This window comes from Corvus moneduloides, chromosome 6, assembly GCF_009650955.1.
Source record: "Corvus moneduloides isolate bCorMon1 chromosome 6, bCorMon1.pri, whole genome shotgun sequence".
NCBI classification, from domain to species: Eukaryota; Metazoa; Chordata; class Aves; order Passeriformes; family Corvidae; genus Corvus; species Corvus moneduloides.
In genome coordinates, this window is record NC_045481.1 from 1,271,032 (window position 1) to 1,284,902 (window position 13,871).

General features: G+C 48.0%; 1 protein-coding gene across 2 annotated transcripts in view; it reads right to left on the reverse strand.

The window, feature by feature from the left end:
* The window catches only part of MDGA2 (MAM domain containing glycosylphosphatidylinositol anchor 2), a 231,845-nt gene that overhangs the window by 46,485 nt on the left and 171,489 nt on the right, over window positions 1-13,871 (reverse strand). For both annotated transcript variants that reach the window (XM_032110643.1, XM_032110644.1), the window contains exon 9: window positions 9,156-9,425. In XM_032110643.1, the coding sequence (XP_031966534.1) occupies window positions 9,156-9,425 (270 nt within the window). The remainder of the gene's footprint in view (window positions 1-9,155; window positions 9,426-13,871) is intronic.

A 13,871-nucleotide genomic window follows, 5' to 3' on the forward strand; every position in this document is an offset into this window, starting at 1 on the left:
CAAGGCCTTCCCTGTCCTCCAGGAGTGAATTCCAAGGCCTGGAATTGTTTGGGCTGAGCAGTGCAGAGCAGGGTTAAAGTTAATAAAGTCTGTTAATATTAAAATATTAGTAATAAATAATTCCCTGGAAGCAGCTCCTCCAGGGAATTCCTCACTTCAGGCACAGACAACCCTGCACCTGCTGCTCCCACCGGCAACTTAAGGATGAGACTTTCCCACCCTTCCCAGAAAAATCTCTTCCCAAAATATTTACAGCTTTATTAAGATATTGGAACTTGCAGGGAAGGGATGATTTGGGAATAAAATGAACTTTTTAATGCCCGATTGAGGCACAAATTTCAGTTTATCTGAGGTCTGTCCATCCCAAATGGGTTTAGAGGTTCCCATTCCTATTCCAGGCACAGAAACCCAACATCCCAAAGTAGGAAAAGTGTGGAATGCTCTGCGTGGCATCCACGAGATTCCTTCTGCACGTGCCCTTCACTGATTCCTCCTTTTCCCTGGGGTTTTCCTGAGGATCCAACTCTTCCCCAGCGACACCCAAAGGTGACATCTGCTGGCTGAGCCATGCAAGAGCTCCCGTTCCTCTTCCTGCAATTCCTGCTGCTCCCCGCATGGCATTCCCAATCCCGCCGATGCTTCCTGCTCATCCCAACCTGACACCAGGAGGTCAATGGGTTCCTCAGCTCCATTTCCATCAATTTGGGGCCGTGATGCCTTGAGTGATCAATAAATCCAGTTTTAGTAGGATTTGGAGTTTCCCGCTTCCCCCACTGGGATCGGTGAGTTTTGGGAAGCTCCCATTCCCAGATCCATAGCTGCCAGCATTCCATGCCTTCATTTTTACATGGCTCACACACAGGGAGAAATTCCTGAAGCAATGGGATCCACAGAACCCCCAAAGAAATCCCTGGCTCAGTGTGGAGGTGACAATTTTCCTGTTCCCAGCAGGAATCCTGCAGAAATCCCATGGGAATGGCAGGTGAGGAAGGGGGAAGGGGTGTCACTTGTCAGGGAGTGCCGAACACCTGGTTCCTGAAGGATGGGCAGGGAAAGGGATGGGATATCCTGGAACTGTAAATAATAAATGAGGAAGTGTCACCACAGGCACAGGGAGGGAGCTGAGGCCTCTGAGGAGGGGCGAGATGGGGAAACTCCTGGGAAAACAGGATCAGCGCACAGGGAAATGCAGCCAGGAGAGTTCCGTGGAATCTTTGGAGCAACACAAGGAACAGGAGCAGCCTCCAGATCGACTCCAGCCCCTGGCCAGGCTCCAGAGCATTCCCAAGCATTCCCACAGCTCTGCCTCCACACCTGGAGGTGTCCATGCCAACGCAGGTTCCATCCATGGATCCCAGGTCCAGCCAGGCCCCCCCAAGGCTTCCCAAGCTTCTCAGGACTTCCCAGGAAGCTGCAGCTCTCCCCTCTTGGCATTCCTCCTCCTTATCCCTGTCCCCTCCCAGCTGTGGGCTCCCCACTTCCCGAAAAATCCAACAGCTCGTGGCTGCTCCAACCACTCCAGAGCCAGCCCACAATTCCCTCACATCCCACAAAGAGTCATTTTTGGGGGAGAAACGGGACGAAATTCCAACCAGGAATGGACTGAAATGCAGATTTCCAAGGAATGCCCCATCCCTGTGGCTGCCCCTGGAAGTGCCCAAGTGTTGGACGGGGCTCGGAGAAGCCTGGGATAGTGGGAGGTGTCCCTGCTCATGGAAAGGGGTGGAACAAAATGGGATTTAAGGTCTCTTCCAACCCAGACCAGTCTGGGATTCTGGATCACATCCAGCAATGACTTTTTGGGGTGAAATCCCTTTATTTTCCTTCTCCCCCCGGGGCAGGCTTGCAGTCAGGATTCAGAAATCTGCAGCAGAGGGAAAACCTCAGCCACCCTCTCCTTCCATCCCAAATTCCATCCTCCAGCCTCGGCGTGGAACGAATTAACTTCATTTTCCTCTCCTTGCTGCTGACAGGAAAAGCAGGATTGAGATCCAGCAATCCCACCTTGTCCCCTTCCCAAAAATTTGGCACGGCCTGCTAGTCTGATGAAGTAAACATCCCAAATTTCCAGACTCTGGAATAATTGCCAAGAAGGCTTTCACTGGCTCAGAGCCCACTGCCTTTGCTGGGCGTTGGGGCAGGAGATCCATGAAAAATTCCTGTTTCCCAGTGGGAATTGTCTGTCCCATTTGCCCACCTGTGGCTTAAGCTGCCCTGGTAAAGTTTTTAGGGCAGGGCAGAATCTGCTGCCAAGATAAAGCTCCTCCTCATCCCAATCCTCCAAAACCAGGCAGGAATTCAGCAGGAAAACACAACAACATCCAAGCTCTGCCTGCCTTGGGAAGGATCTTTCCTGCTGGATATTTTCAGGAGCTGCTCTGGGCTCTCTTGGAGTCTCCAGGGTTTTTAATTCAAATAAACCCCCTGCCCCGTGCCTGGCAGGTGAATGGAAAAGGATTTTTTCCCTGGTGCTGCTGCTCCAGCAGGAATTTTAAAGCTCCCACCAGTGACAGCACAGGGGACCTTTGGTCTTGGATGATTTTTTTCCACTTCCCGTCAAACTTCCGGCAGCAGGTGTCTTTTGGGGTGGGGGGAGGCATCCCAGGGATGCTGGATGTGGTGTTCCAAGGAATATTCAGATTTTTTGGGGAATGAGCGTAAAATGAATTGGGACACACCAAGAATCCCAGAATGGTTTGGGTTGGAAGAGACCAAACTCATCCCATTCCACCCCTGCCATGGGCAAGGACACCTCCCACTATCCCAGGCTGCTCCAAGCCCTGTCCAACCTGGCCTTGGACACTTCCAGGGATCCAGGGGCAGCCACAGCTTCTCTGGGAATCCTGTTCCAGTGAGAATTTGGAAATGATTCCAGCTCCATGCTGAGGACCACGGACATGGAATATCCTGAGTGGGAACTACGGTGTTCCGCCACCAGGAGCAGTGCCAAGGGCACAGAACAAACACTGAGGCAGAAATTCCTGAACGAGTTTCCAAAGAGCTCCTTCCAGAGGTGGATTCTGGGATCATCAGAAGGGATGATCCAGTGTCCATCTCCTCAAATCCCAGTTTCCTGGGGGAAGGAAAGGCAGGAGATGTGAAATCCTCAGGCAGAGTGAGGTACCTGAGTGTCCCATGGTTTAGTGGTGGGTGTTGGTTGGACTGGATCATCCCAGTCTAAATAAATTTATCTTTGAATATTTCTTTAGTTTGACCCACCAGATGTGACCTGGAGCAGTAATTCCACGGAAAGATTTACCCTGTGGAACACTGGAACAGCTTCCCAGGGAATGGGCACATTCCCAAGGCTGCCAGAGCTCCAGGAGTGCTTGGACACCGCTCCCAGGGATGCCCAGGGTGGGGTTGTTGGGGTGTCTGGGCAGGGCCAGGGGTTGGATTTGTGATCCTTGTGGGTCCCTTCCCACTCTGGATATTCCATAATTCCATGAAAATAGATTAATTAACCACTTCCAGTGAGACAAAGTCCTGCTGGCACAAGGAGAACTTCCCAAAGAATGGGAATATCCTCACACAGCACATCCCCAGTGAAATCCAGGAGTTATCTTCTAAATAAAAGGGTTCCATTAAATATCTTTCCCTGTTTATCCTATCTTTCCCTGTTTATCTTTCCCTGGAAGCATCTAGGATAAATATCCCAAAATTCTGAAGAGAACTGGTTTTTATGGCAATTGGTTAAATGCCACCCTCAGTAGGGAAACGCTGCTTGAGTCGTTGGGAGCAAAAACTTTCCTCCCACGGGAAAAATAATCCAAGTGGTGGGTGCTGGTTGAACTGGATCATCCTAGAGGTCTTTTCCAACCTCAATTATTCCTGGCACAACTGGAATGCTGCCATGGATGGGGATAATCCCTTCCGGAGGGATTGGCAAGGAAGGAGTGTTTGGATTGTCAGGTTTGCTCGGCTCTCAATTCAGCATCACCAGCTCCAAAAAGCTTCCGAGAGCTCCAAGAAAAGAGAAAGCTCGGATCACGAACTAACAATTAAAGCCTCCCTAATTAGCCCTTGATTGGCTTGATGTTGCACTTGGCCGGAAGCACTGCCAGGGTGATGTAAGACAAAGTAAATAATTAAAGATGAGCTCATTAATTAATGCAATATCCCACGGCAGAAAAATTCCACAGGCCAGAACAACACGGAATTAATATTCCAAACTGTCTTCCCTCACTGGTGGGATCAGAAGTTGGTTGATAAAAGGAATTAAATCCATGGAATTCCATTAGAGTTTTGTTTAGCCCTACCCAGGGCTGTGATGAATAATGGAAATATTAAATTCTAATATTAAATCTATAGCCCTGCCAAGCCAGCCCCATCCACTGTGGACAGAGATTCCCGGTGGAAATTAAGGAAGGAATCCCACATGGATGTGTATCCAGCCCCGATTAAAGAATTTTACGGATAGGGAACAAAATTTTGCCTCTGTTCCTTAAAAATTCCTCTTTGGACACAATTTTGGGGACAAATTCAGCCCAGGGCAACCCCAGCAGAGCAAATTCCATCTCAAGGGGGTCAATCTTCCCAAACTTCTGAATTGCTGAAGAGAAATGTTAAACCAAGGCTTGTCAGGTAAACTCAGTTCTAGGTAATCCTAATCCTAAACAGCTCCCGAGGGGCACAGAGAATCATGGAATTGTTCAGGTTGGAAAAGACCTTTAGGATCATCAAATCTGGCTGTCAAACCACCCCTGCCACATTCACCACTATTCCACGGCCTCAAGGGCCACATCCATGGGTTTTGGACAATTCCAGGGATTGTGACTCCACCACTGCCCTGGGCAGTGTTTCCCAGCCCTTTCCATGAAGAATTTTCCCCTAATATCCAACTTTAATCTTCCCTGGTGCAATTTGAGACCATTCCCTTTTGTCCTGTCACTTGTTAATGATGCAGAATAATACTAATAATAACAATAATAATAATAATATTAATAATAGTGTGGAAGAGGACGTGGAAAGAGGAGGGAGGAGGAGGAGAAAGAGGAGAAGGAGAAGGAGAAGGAGAAGGAGAAGGAGGACAAAGAGGAGGAGAAAGAGGAGAAAGAGGAGGAGAAAGAGGAGGAGGAGGAGGAGGAGGAGGAGGAGGAGGAGGAGGAGGAGGAGGAGGAGGAAAAGAAGAAGAAGAAGACAACGACGAAGAAGACGAAGAAGAAGAAGAAGAAGAAGAAGAAGAAGAAGAAGAAAAAGAAAAAGAAGAAGAAGAAGAAGAAAAAGAAGAAAAAGAAGAAGAAGAAGAAGACGAAGAAGAAGAAAAAGAAGAAGAAGACGGAGAAGAAAAAGAAGAAGACGAAGAAGACGAAGACGAAGATGAAGAAGACAAAGAAGAGAAGAAGAAGAAGACGAAGAAGAAGAAGAAAAAGAAACAAATCTCACTTCATCCCTCACCCCTCCTTTGCCCACTGGGAACCTGGAAAACATGGAGATCAACAGACCCTGCCTTGAGGAACCCAAGCCACTGTGAAAAAGCTGTTCCAGAAGTGTCCCCAGCTGGCCAGGCCAGGCCGTGACCCAGGCAGGGCTCAGGTGTGTCCTGGAGGAACCTCTGGGACCTCAGCAGCTGCTCCAGGGAGGGAGAAGCTTTGTCCTGTGCTCATCCCCCTCCTTCTCCAGCATCCAAACCCTCCCTCGGGGAGACTCCTCGGCCTCTCTGCCATTCATGGATCTGTTTTGATTTATTTGCTCCCAGCCCTGGCAGGGTTTTATGAAGCCACTGCCACGTTTTGTTGCTCTCTGGATATGATCTGGCCCTATCAAGCCCTGAATAAAACATCGAGGCGGTGAAGCTGTGAGGAGCATGAACTCAGCTCTGCTTCCCCACAAACACAATTTGCCTTGCCACTTCATATTTATGTCGAAGAGACTGGCAGGTTACATCTGCCTCACGTTGGCCCAGATGCTATAAATTAACCCCTCTTCCAAGTGTGATTTATTTGGCTTTCATCTCCTCCAATCTGGCTCCAAATATACAGGACAAAAAAAAGGAGGTTTTGCAGGCTCTGGGGTCAGAATAAATCTTTCGAGCCTTAAATGCTGCACTGAAAAGCTTTCTCTGAGCACATCAGTGGTTTTCTGCAGCCCCAGTCCAGCACGTTTCTGTTTTCCTGCATGAAAAACCAGGAATAAACCCAGCTTAAAATGGGTTACAACAACCCATTATTCCCCCCAAAACAAAAGCTCCACACAACTGCCACATTCCTGCCTTGGAGTTATTTATTGCGCTTTTTTTTCCCAGCCATGTCTAGGAAGTGCCCAATTTCTTCTCTCTATTCACATTCCCAGTGAAATCCAAGCCTCCTTTTTAACCATTTCATCATTTTTTTCATCATTTTCAGTTCCCCAGGGCTTTGACTCCATCTGTGCTGCTGGGAATCAGGAGCACAGCAGAGCTGCTGCTCTGAGAAGAGTGTCAGGGCATTTATTTTCTAAATAAACTCGGGTTTAACCGTAAAATACTAAGAAAAGTCCAAGTCTTACTTACAGCATCCTTAATCCGACATAAATGAACACCATGGGATGAACCCTAAATGAGCACAGGGAGGGCTGGGAGATGGAAAACATCATAAAATCATTTTAGGACTCATTTTCAGTTTTGTAGTTTGCTCAAACCACTCCCAACTGCCCCAATTGTGGCAAAATAATTGCCTTGGAATAAATTCCCACAGTCTGGGGTCCAAATCCTGATGGATAAATTGAACCAAATTTACTCATTTGAGGCCAAACAGTTTTTCTGGTTTCCTTCAGAGCTGCCTTTGGGATTAAACTCCCAAGATTTGGAGAAGTTGGTGGCTGTGAAAACACCTCCAGCAGGCTCTGAATGGTGTGAGCCAAAGGTTGGATCCCATTTGGAAGGAGCAGAACCATCAGGAATTGCAGGATTTGCTGTATTCCCACCATGTTTGTGCCGTGTGAAATTCCTGCCGAGGGGATGCCATTCCCATCATGGAATGGTTTGGGTTGGAAGGGACCCTAAAGTTCATCACATTCCAGTATTCATCAACCTTCCACTATCCCGGGGTGCTCCAAGCCCCAGTGTCCAACCTGGCCTTGGACACTTCCAGGGATAGATAAGTCCAAGCAAGGAAAAAGTCTCCACCTGAAAGCAGACCCACATTTTTTCCTGCTAAACCAAGTTTTACTGAGGAAAAAACCAACTGGGGAGCTGGAAAAAATGGTTTCCTTTTGTTGCAAGAGAGATGCATCTGGAGAGTCTGTCCTGTTATCAGAGCAGGGTCCCTGAGAGGGGATCTGCAGCTCTTCCATGAAATCCTTCCCTCTTCTTCTGGTGGCAGAGATGATGATGATAATGCTCATTTTCCTGGGATGTGACAGAATCCTGGGAGCTGCCAGGCTGGCAGCAATCCCAGAAGGAAACCCCTGTGTCCAGGTGATTCTAACTGGAGTCAAACTGGGATTAAAACCCTACCAACAATGGGGCATCTTTCCTTCTATGGAATTCCTCCTTTAAACACCCTGAAATTTCTTCTTGGTTGGCTTCTTTTCCCATCATTCCTTTCCAAGCAGCTTTTGGGGGAATTTTGAGCTGAAACAGGAATTCCTCTGACAGGAATCCCAGACCTTTTTGGCTTGGAAGGGACCTTCAAGATCATCTCATTCCAACCCCTTCCATAGGCAGGGACACCTCCCACTATCCCAGCTGGCTCCAAACCCCATCCAGTGTGGGTTTGGAGACATTTTAGGACTCTTCAGAGAGGCTGAGGCTGCTCTTATTGGCCTCCAAGAGTCCCCACTGAGCCCACTCCCAGCTGGTGCAGAGGAACCAGGAATTCTTCACCCACCACAGCCTGGAAAACCAGAGGGATGTGGAACCTAAAACCTGATGGGATTCCGGGAATCTGAAGACCTTGGCTTGGACACATCTGCTGCAGGCACCGGGTCTCGCAGGATCAGGCAGCAGAGCCTTCCTGATTAATGTCATTAATTTCCAATAGAGTTAAAATCAAGACTTCCAACCCCCCAGTTTTCAAAGATCCAAGTTTTTCAGCTCCAAGATCCCAAAGATAAAAGCCACACCAAGATTGGCTCCATCCGCACATTAATTACACCCCACGGGAGGATCCTGGGGGCTGCACAGCCTCCCCCAGCCTGGGATCTTGTGTAAAAGTCCTTTGCTGCTGGAGAAAAGGAGCAAATCCCAACATCCCTCTGTTCCCGAGGAGCTGGAAGTTGTCGGAGCCTGTGATGTGCCCACCCTGCTCTCCAAGCTGGAGAGAAGAGGAAATCCAACTTTATTGACCGCTTCAAACAGTGGAATTTTGCTGCCTGGTGAATCCCTCAGGTCTCTCTCAAATCCACCCTGCCAGGTGCCCATGGAGAAGGAATATTTTCATTTTCCACTGAGAAATCCTGATCTTCAAACCAGCTGAATCTCCTTCTTTTCGCCAACCACAATCCCAACAAGACTCCTCAAGATGATTCAACTTGGGCATGATTCAAGATGGATCAACTTCTCCAAATCTTGGGATCTTTTTGGCAACCAAAGGAGGAGTTGAGTTATCCAAGAGGTCCTCCAAGACCCCACTGTCACCGAAACTCAGGAATAAAGGAAACTCTCCAGCATCACCTTTAAGGACTTGGAGAATCTGGAATTACTTTATTCTGGCCAGGATGTGCCATGGAAATCATTCCATCCACACGTCCCAGGATGTGCAGTGGAAATCATTCCAGCCACACAATTCTTTACCAAACTTTTCCCATATTTATACATAAAACCCCCCAAAACCTTCTCATTCCTTGGTCCCAAATGACCCCATTCTTAGTACTGGATCTCCTCTTGGTTATCGATCCCTTCGATGACAATTTGGTTCCCATTTTTTGCCTCTCCTATCCATCTTTTCCCACCACAGCTGCTCCAGTCCCTGCCAGGGGCTGACGTTTGGTAATGTCCATTTATCTCCTTCTCCTACTCCCAACCCAGACATTTCAAACTCTCAAAGTCTGGGAATCTCCTCTTTGTTGATCGAGGCCCATCAAGCCTCACCCAACCAAACCCAAACGCTCCATGAGCAGAGTTTTGAAGAGAAACTTCAGCTCCTCTTGGAAAGTTGAGCAAACTGCCTACAATTCCTTCAAAAAACACTAAAAAAGCCATTTTAAGAAGTTGAATGGAAATCCACTCCTCCTACCTGTGACGAGGAAGCTGCAGCGGCCGGCGCCCGCCTCGTTGATGATGTTGCAGTTGTAGATGCCGTAGGAGTCGCGGGAGAGGCTGCTCACGGTGAACTCGGTGGAGTCCTGCAGGTCGAACTGCCCCGTGCGCAGCAGTTTGCTGCCCAGGCGCCACTCATAGCTCAGCACCCGCGTGGGGTAGGCCCGGAGCACGCGGCAGCTCATGGTGACACCACGGCCCTGGCCCTGGCGCAGCTCCAGGAATGCTGGCTCCACGGCCGGGGGGTCTGCGGAGACACAGGGAGGGTGGGAGGGGGTTAGAGTGGGGAAACCAGGCCTAGGGGCAAGATTAACAAAGGTTATTGTTTGGGACCTGGCCTAAAGGCAGGACTAAGCCAGGTTCTTGTTTAGGACCTCTCCTAGAGACAAGATTAACCCCAGCTCTTGTTTAGGACCCGTCCTAGAGACAGGACTAACCCAGTCTCCTCCTCTTGCAGGAGCTTGAGTGGTTTCTTCTTTGCACTTCCTTAACACTAAACATGTTAAACCCAGGTTCTTGTTTAGGACCTGTCTTAGACAAGACTAATGCAGGTTGACTAATGCAGGTTCTTCTTTAGGACCTCTCCTAGAGACAAGACTAACCCAGGTTCTTGTTTAGGACCAGTCCTAGATACAGGACTAACCCAGGTTCTTGTTTAGGACCTGTCCTAGAGACAGGACTAACCCAAGTTCTTGTTAAGGGATCCCCTGGATCAACACTGAATAAAACCAATACAAGCCTTGCTTTAACTCGGACAGGGCTTGGAGCGACCTGGTCTAGTGGAAGGAGTCCCATGGCAGGGGTGGAATGAGATGGTCTGGAAGGTCTCTTCTGTCCCAAACCAGTCTGGAATTCTGGGACTTGGTTTGAATAAAGTGCACGAGGCACCAACACTGCAGGCACAGAGCTGAGCTGGTGACTCCGTGCTCAGTGGGGACCTCTCTTGTGGGCAGGCACATTCCCGAGGCTGCCAGAGCTCCAGGAGCGCTTGGACACCGCTCCAGGCATGCACAGGGTGGGATTGTTGGGCTGGATGATCCTTGTGGGATCCTTCCAACTCGGGATATCCCATGATTCCATGAACTCCCTACCCCAGCAGCGGCTTCACCACAAATTCTCATCTCTGGATCTTTGCTCTCCATTCCGGTGGTGGTTTTGCTGTCCCAGTAAGCCCAGAATGAACCAGTTGCCCCCAGCCAGAGCAGCCTGTTCTGCCTTAACTCTGATGAAACCGGTTTTAAATAATTCAGATGCGCAGTTTCAAACTCCTTTTGATTCCAGCAAAACACCAAATAAATAAAATATAACCAAGGCCAGGCATGTGCACAGACCCCACTTCCTGCTGCCATTTGCCTTTGGAAAACTTCATCACTGCTGGAAAATAAGGATAACCTGGCCAGAGCTCTTGTCAGCACAGCTCTCTAGAGCCAGGAACACACATGGGAAATGTGTTCCCAACGGGATGCAAACCAGGGAATGCCAGGGCATTCTGGCTCTCTAAAGAACTCAGCTCAGTTTTTAACCCCTGAGAGGGAAGAATTCCTGAGATCCTCCCGTTCCAGGCTGGCACAGGGAAGTTTTGTGTCCTTGTCAAGAGCTGTTTTACGTGACACATTAAAATAAAGAAACCCTGAAGAGAAGAATCTTCAGAGAGTCCACTCCAGCTCCTTTTCCATTCTTTTTTCCTTTCCCTTCCTTTTCCTTTTCCTTTTCCTTTTCCTTTTCCTTTTCCTTTTCCTTTTCCTTTTCCTTTTCCTTTTCCTTTCCCTTTCCCTTCCTTTTCCTTTTCCTTTTCCTTTTCCTTTTCCTTTTCAAAAGGAGCTCTCCTTTTCCACTCTCTTTCCAAGAACATTTTATCCTCAGGTTCTCCACGGGTTGCTGTCTCCCTCCCAGCTATCGACAACCTCCAGACTCCTGATATTTCATTCCCTTTCTCATGGAAGCTGTGACCAGATCATGGACAATTTTTCTATCATTTTCTCCCCTTGCTCATAAATCCTTGGAATGTTTGAACACCCAAAACTCATCTCTGGCTTGGAATAGCATTCCCTCCTTTGTTTTCCTTGCTGCTTCCATTTAATGCTCCAAATCCAGGGAACAATTTCACCTCCCTGTGGCAGCTCTGTTTGACGACTTGAACAGAAATTTGTATTCAGGCCCTTCTCTCTTCTCGCCTTGCTTTATTTACTCACAAGCTACTTTAGCCTCATAAATAGCTTTTAAATGCAACTTTCCCCTGCCTTTAAGGTCAAAAGAGTCTTTAAACCCCACAATTCCCATCTATCCAGGGGCTGATGATCCCCAGTGACAGGAGGAGAAAATTAACTCGGGCTGCTCATTCCTGAATCCCACTTTTGCAGGTAATAACTTTAATGGCAAAGGGAAGGGCTGATAAAAGCCCCAACCGGAGTTAAGAGCTCGTTTTTCTGTCGGGTTTTCTGTTGTTTTTATAGGATTGTGACTTCCCAGATGCTCGGAAGAAAAACTGGAGTTGTTTGTGACTTCTCTGCGTTGAACTCATTTGCATCAGCTCTTCCCCAAGGCTTTGGCAATTTGATTTAATTTACTTTTTCCCTCCTCTTTCCTTTCATAATTCCACTATTAGTTTTGGAAAAATATCCAGCAAATCTGCCAAGGGAGCACAGTTCATTCTCTTCCACAATTATCTTTGGGAAACAAACGGGGCTGGAGTTAAAACAGGCTCCCTATTAATGTTTAATGAAGTTTTTTAGCCTAAGTACATTCATGTTTTAAGGATTAGAAAATGGAAAAAAGGAAAGTTCTGGAGCTATCCAGAGAAATGACAAGATGCTGGTTTGCTTTGAGCCCAACAGCTGCTTCTCGTGGTGATGATCAAATCCTGGTTTTTATTGTGGGATTTGTCATGGAGAAAATTCCCGGAATTTATTTCCACCACGTGGCCCCGAGCAGAAGCTTCACCTGCTGGTTTGGCCTCTCCAATTTGCATTTTAAGATGAGCAAATAATGAGTTTCTCTCTCCCAGTACCGGCACTGATAAATAAATAATCATAAAAAATAATCATCATGGCTCTGCTGGGTTTCCATTGGGTTTGTGGCCACTGCTGGATTCGCACCACAGGGATGTTATCCCACAAAAACCCGGGATGGAGAAGGAATAACCTTTCATTGGTCCTGGGGCAGGATTGGCACCCCAGAAAACCAGAGGAGGAAATGATAAATCAGGTTGGATGACAGAATTTATCAAGGTATTTTTGGATCTTCACCACCTTGGAATCTTGGAATTATTAAGCTGGAAAATACCTGGAAAAAACTCCAAGATCATCAACTTGACCAAGTCCCCCCATGCCCAAGAAACCTTATCCAAAGTGTCATTTTTCCTCCTTTTTTCAACATTTCCAGGGATGGAGACTCCACCGCTTCCCTGGACATCCTATTCCAATGTTTAACCACTCTTCCAGTGAAGAAACTCTTCCCAAAATTCCCACCTTGACCACCCCTGGAGCAACTCGAGGCCGTTTCCCTTTGTCCAGCCTCTAGATTGGGTCTGGATGGGGACGGAGCTGCACCGTTGCCCTGGGGATGATCCAGGATATCCCAGGCCAGGTGAGAAGTGGGAATCTCCCCTTCGCAGATGTGGAATGGTGCTAAATCACCACCTGTTTAAGATGCCACCAAATCCAAGATGATTTTAGCCAGAGCCATTTCCAAGATGGGATGGAGACATCGCATAAATGATTTTACTCCCTCAGGGATGCGCAGTGCAAAGGCAGAGCCATTCCAGCTTCCAAATCATCCCAGCTTCTTCCCTTTCCTTGTATTTTTTGAAATCATTGAGGGCGTGTTTTCCTGTGAGGAAAAGTTCCTTCCTAGGATTTGTCTCCTGCCTGAGGAGGAGACTCCAATGAAGATTTGGACCAGACAATTAATTTTGGGGTTTTTTTATTCTCTGTCTCCATCTTTGCCTCTGATCCATCATTCCTAGGCTCAGGAAAACTGAGTGGAATTTCTCCAATTTCCAGCCCTGCATCTCCCAAGAAACATCTGGAAACGTTTTATAGATTATAAAGCAGGTCTTTTATAGGACGTGGTTGGAAATGGGGGTTGTGTGTTTTATAACAAAAATCCCAATGATTTATTAATATATTTAACATTTCTGTAGGAATAGACCAGAATTGGATGTAGAGGAAGGACCTGGAGTTGCTGAGTGAGTCCAGAGCAACCAGGATGATCCAAGGGATGGAGCAGCTCTGCTGGGAGGAAAGGCTGTGAGAGCTGGGAATGTTCAGCCTGGAGAGGAGACCAAGAGTGACCTCATTGTGGCCTTCCAGGACCTGAAGGAGCCGCAAGAAAGGTGGAGAAAGATTTGGGATAAGGGCTGGAGGGACAGGACACAGGGAATGGCTTCCCACTAGAATCTCTGGTGGATTCTTCCCATTGGATTTCTGGTGGATTCTCTCCTGGGAAAAGTCGAGTGTTTTCTGTCCTAAATCAGGGATAAAAGGGGCAGGATTGACAAAGTTCCAATTTGCTTCCAGTGCCTAAAGGGGCTCCAGGAGAGCTGCAGAGGGACTGGGGACAAGGCATGGAGGGACAGGAGCCAGGGAATGGCTTCCCAGTGCCAGAGGGCAGGGCTGGATGGGAGATTGGGAATTGGGAATTGCTGGCTGGGAGGGTGGGGAGGGGCTGGGCTGGAATTGCCAGAGCAGCTGGG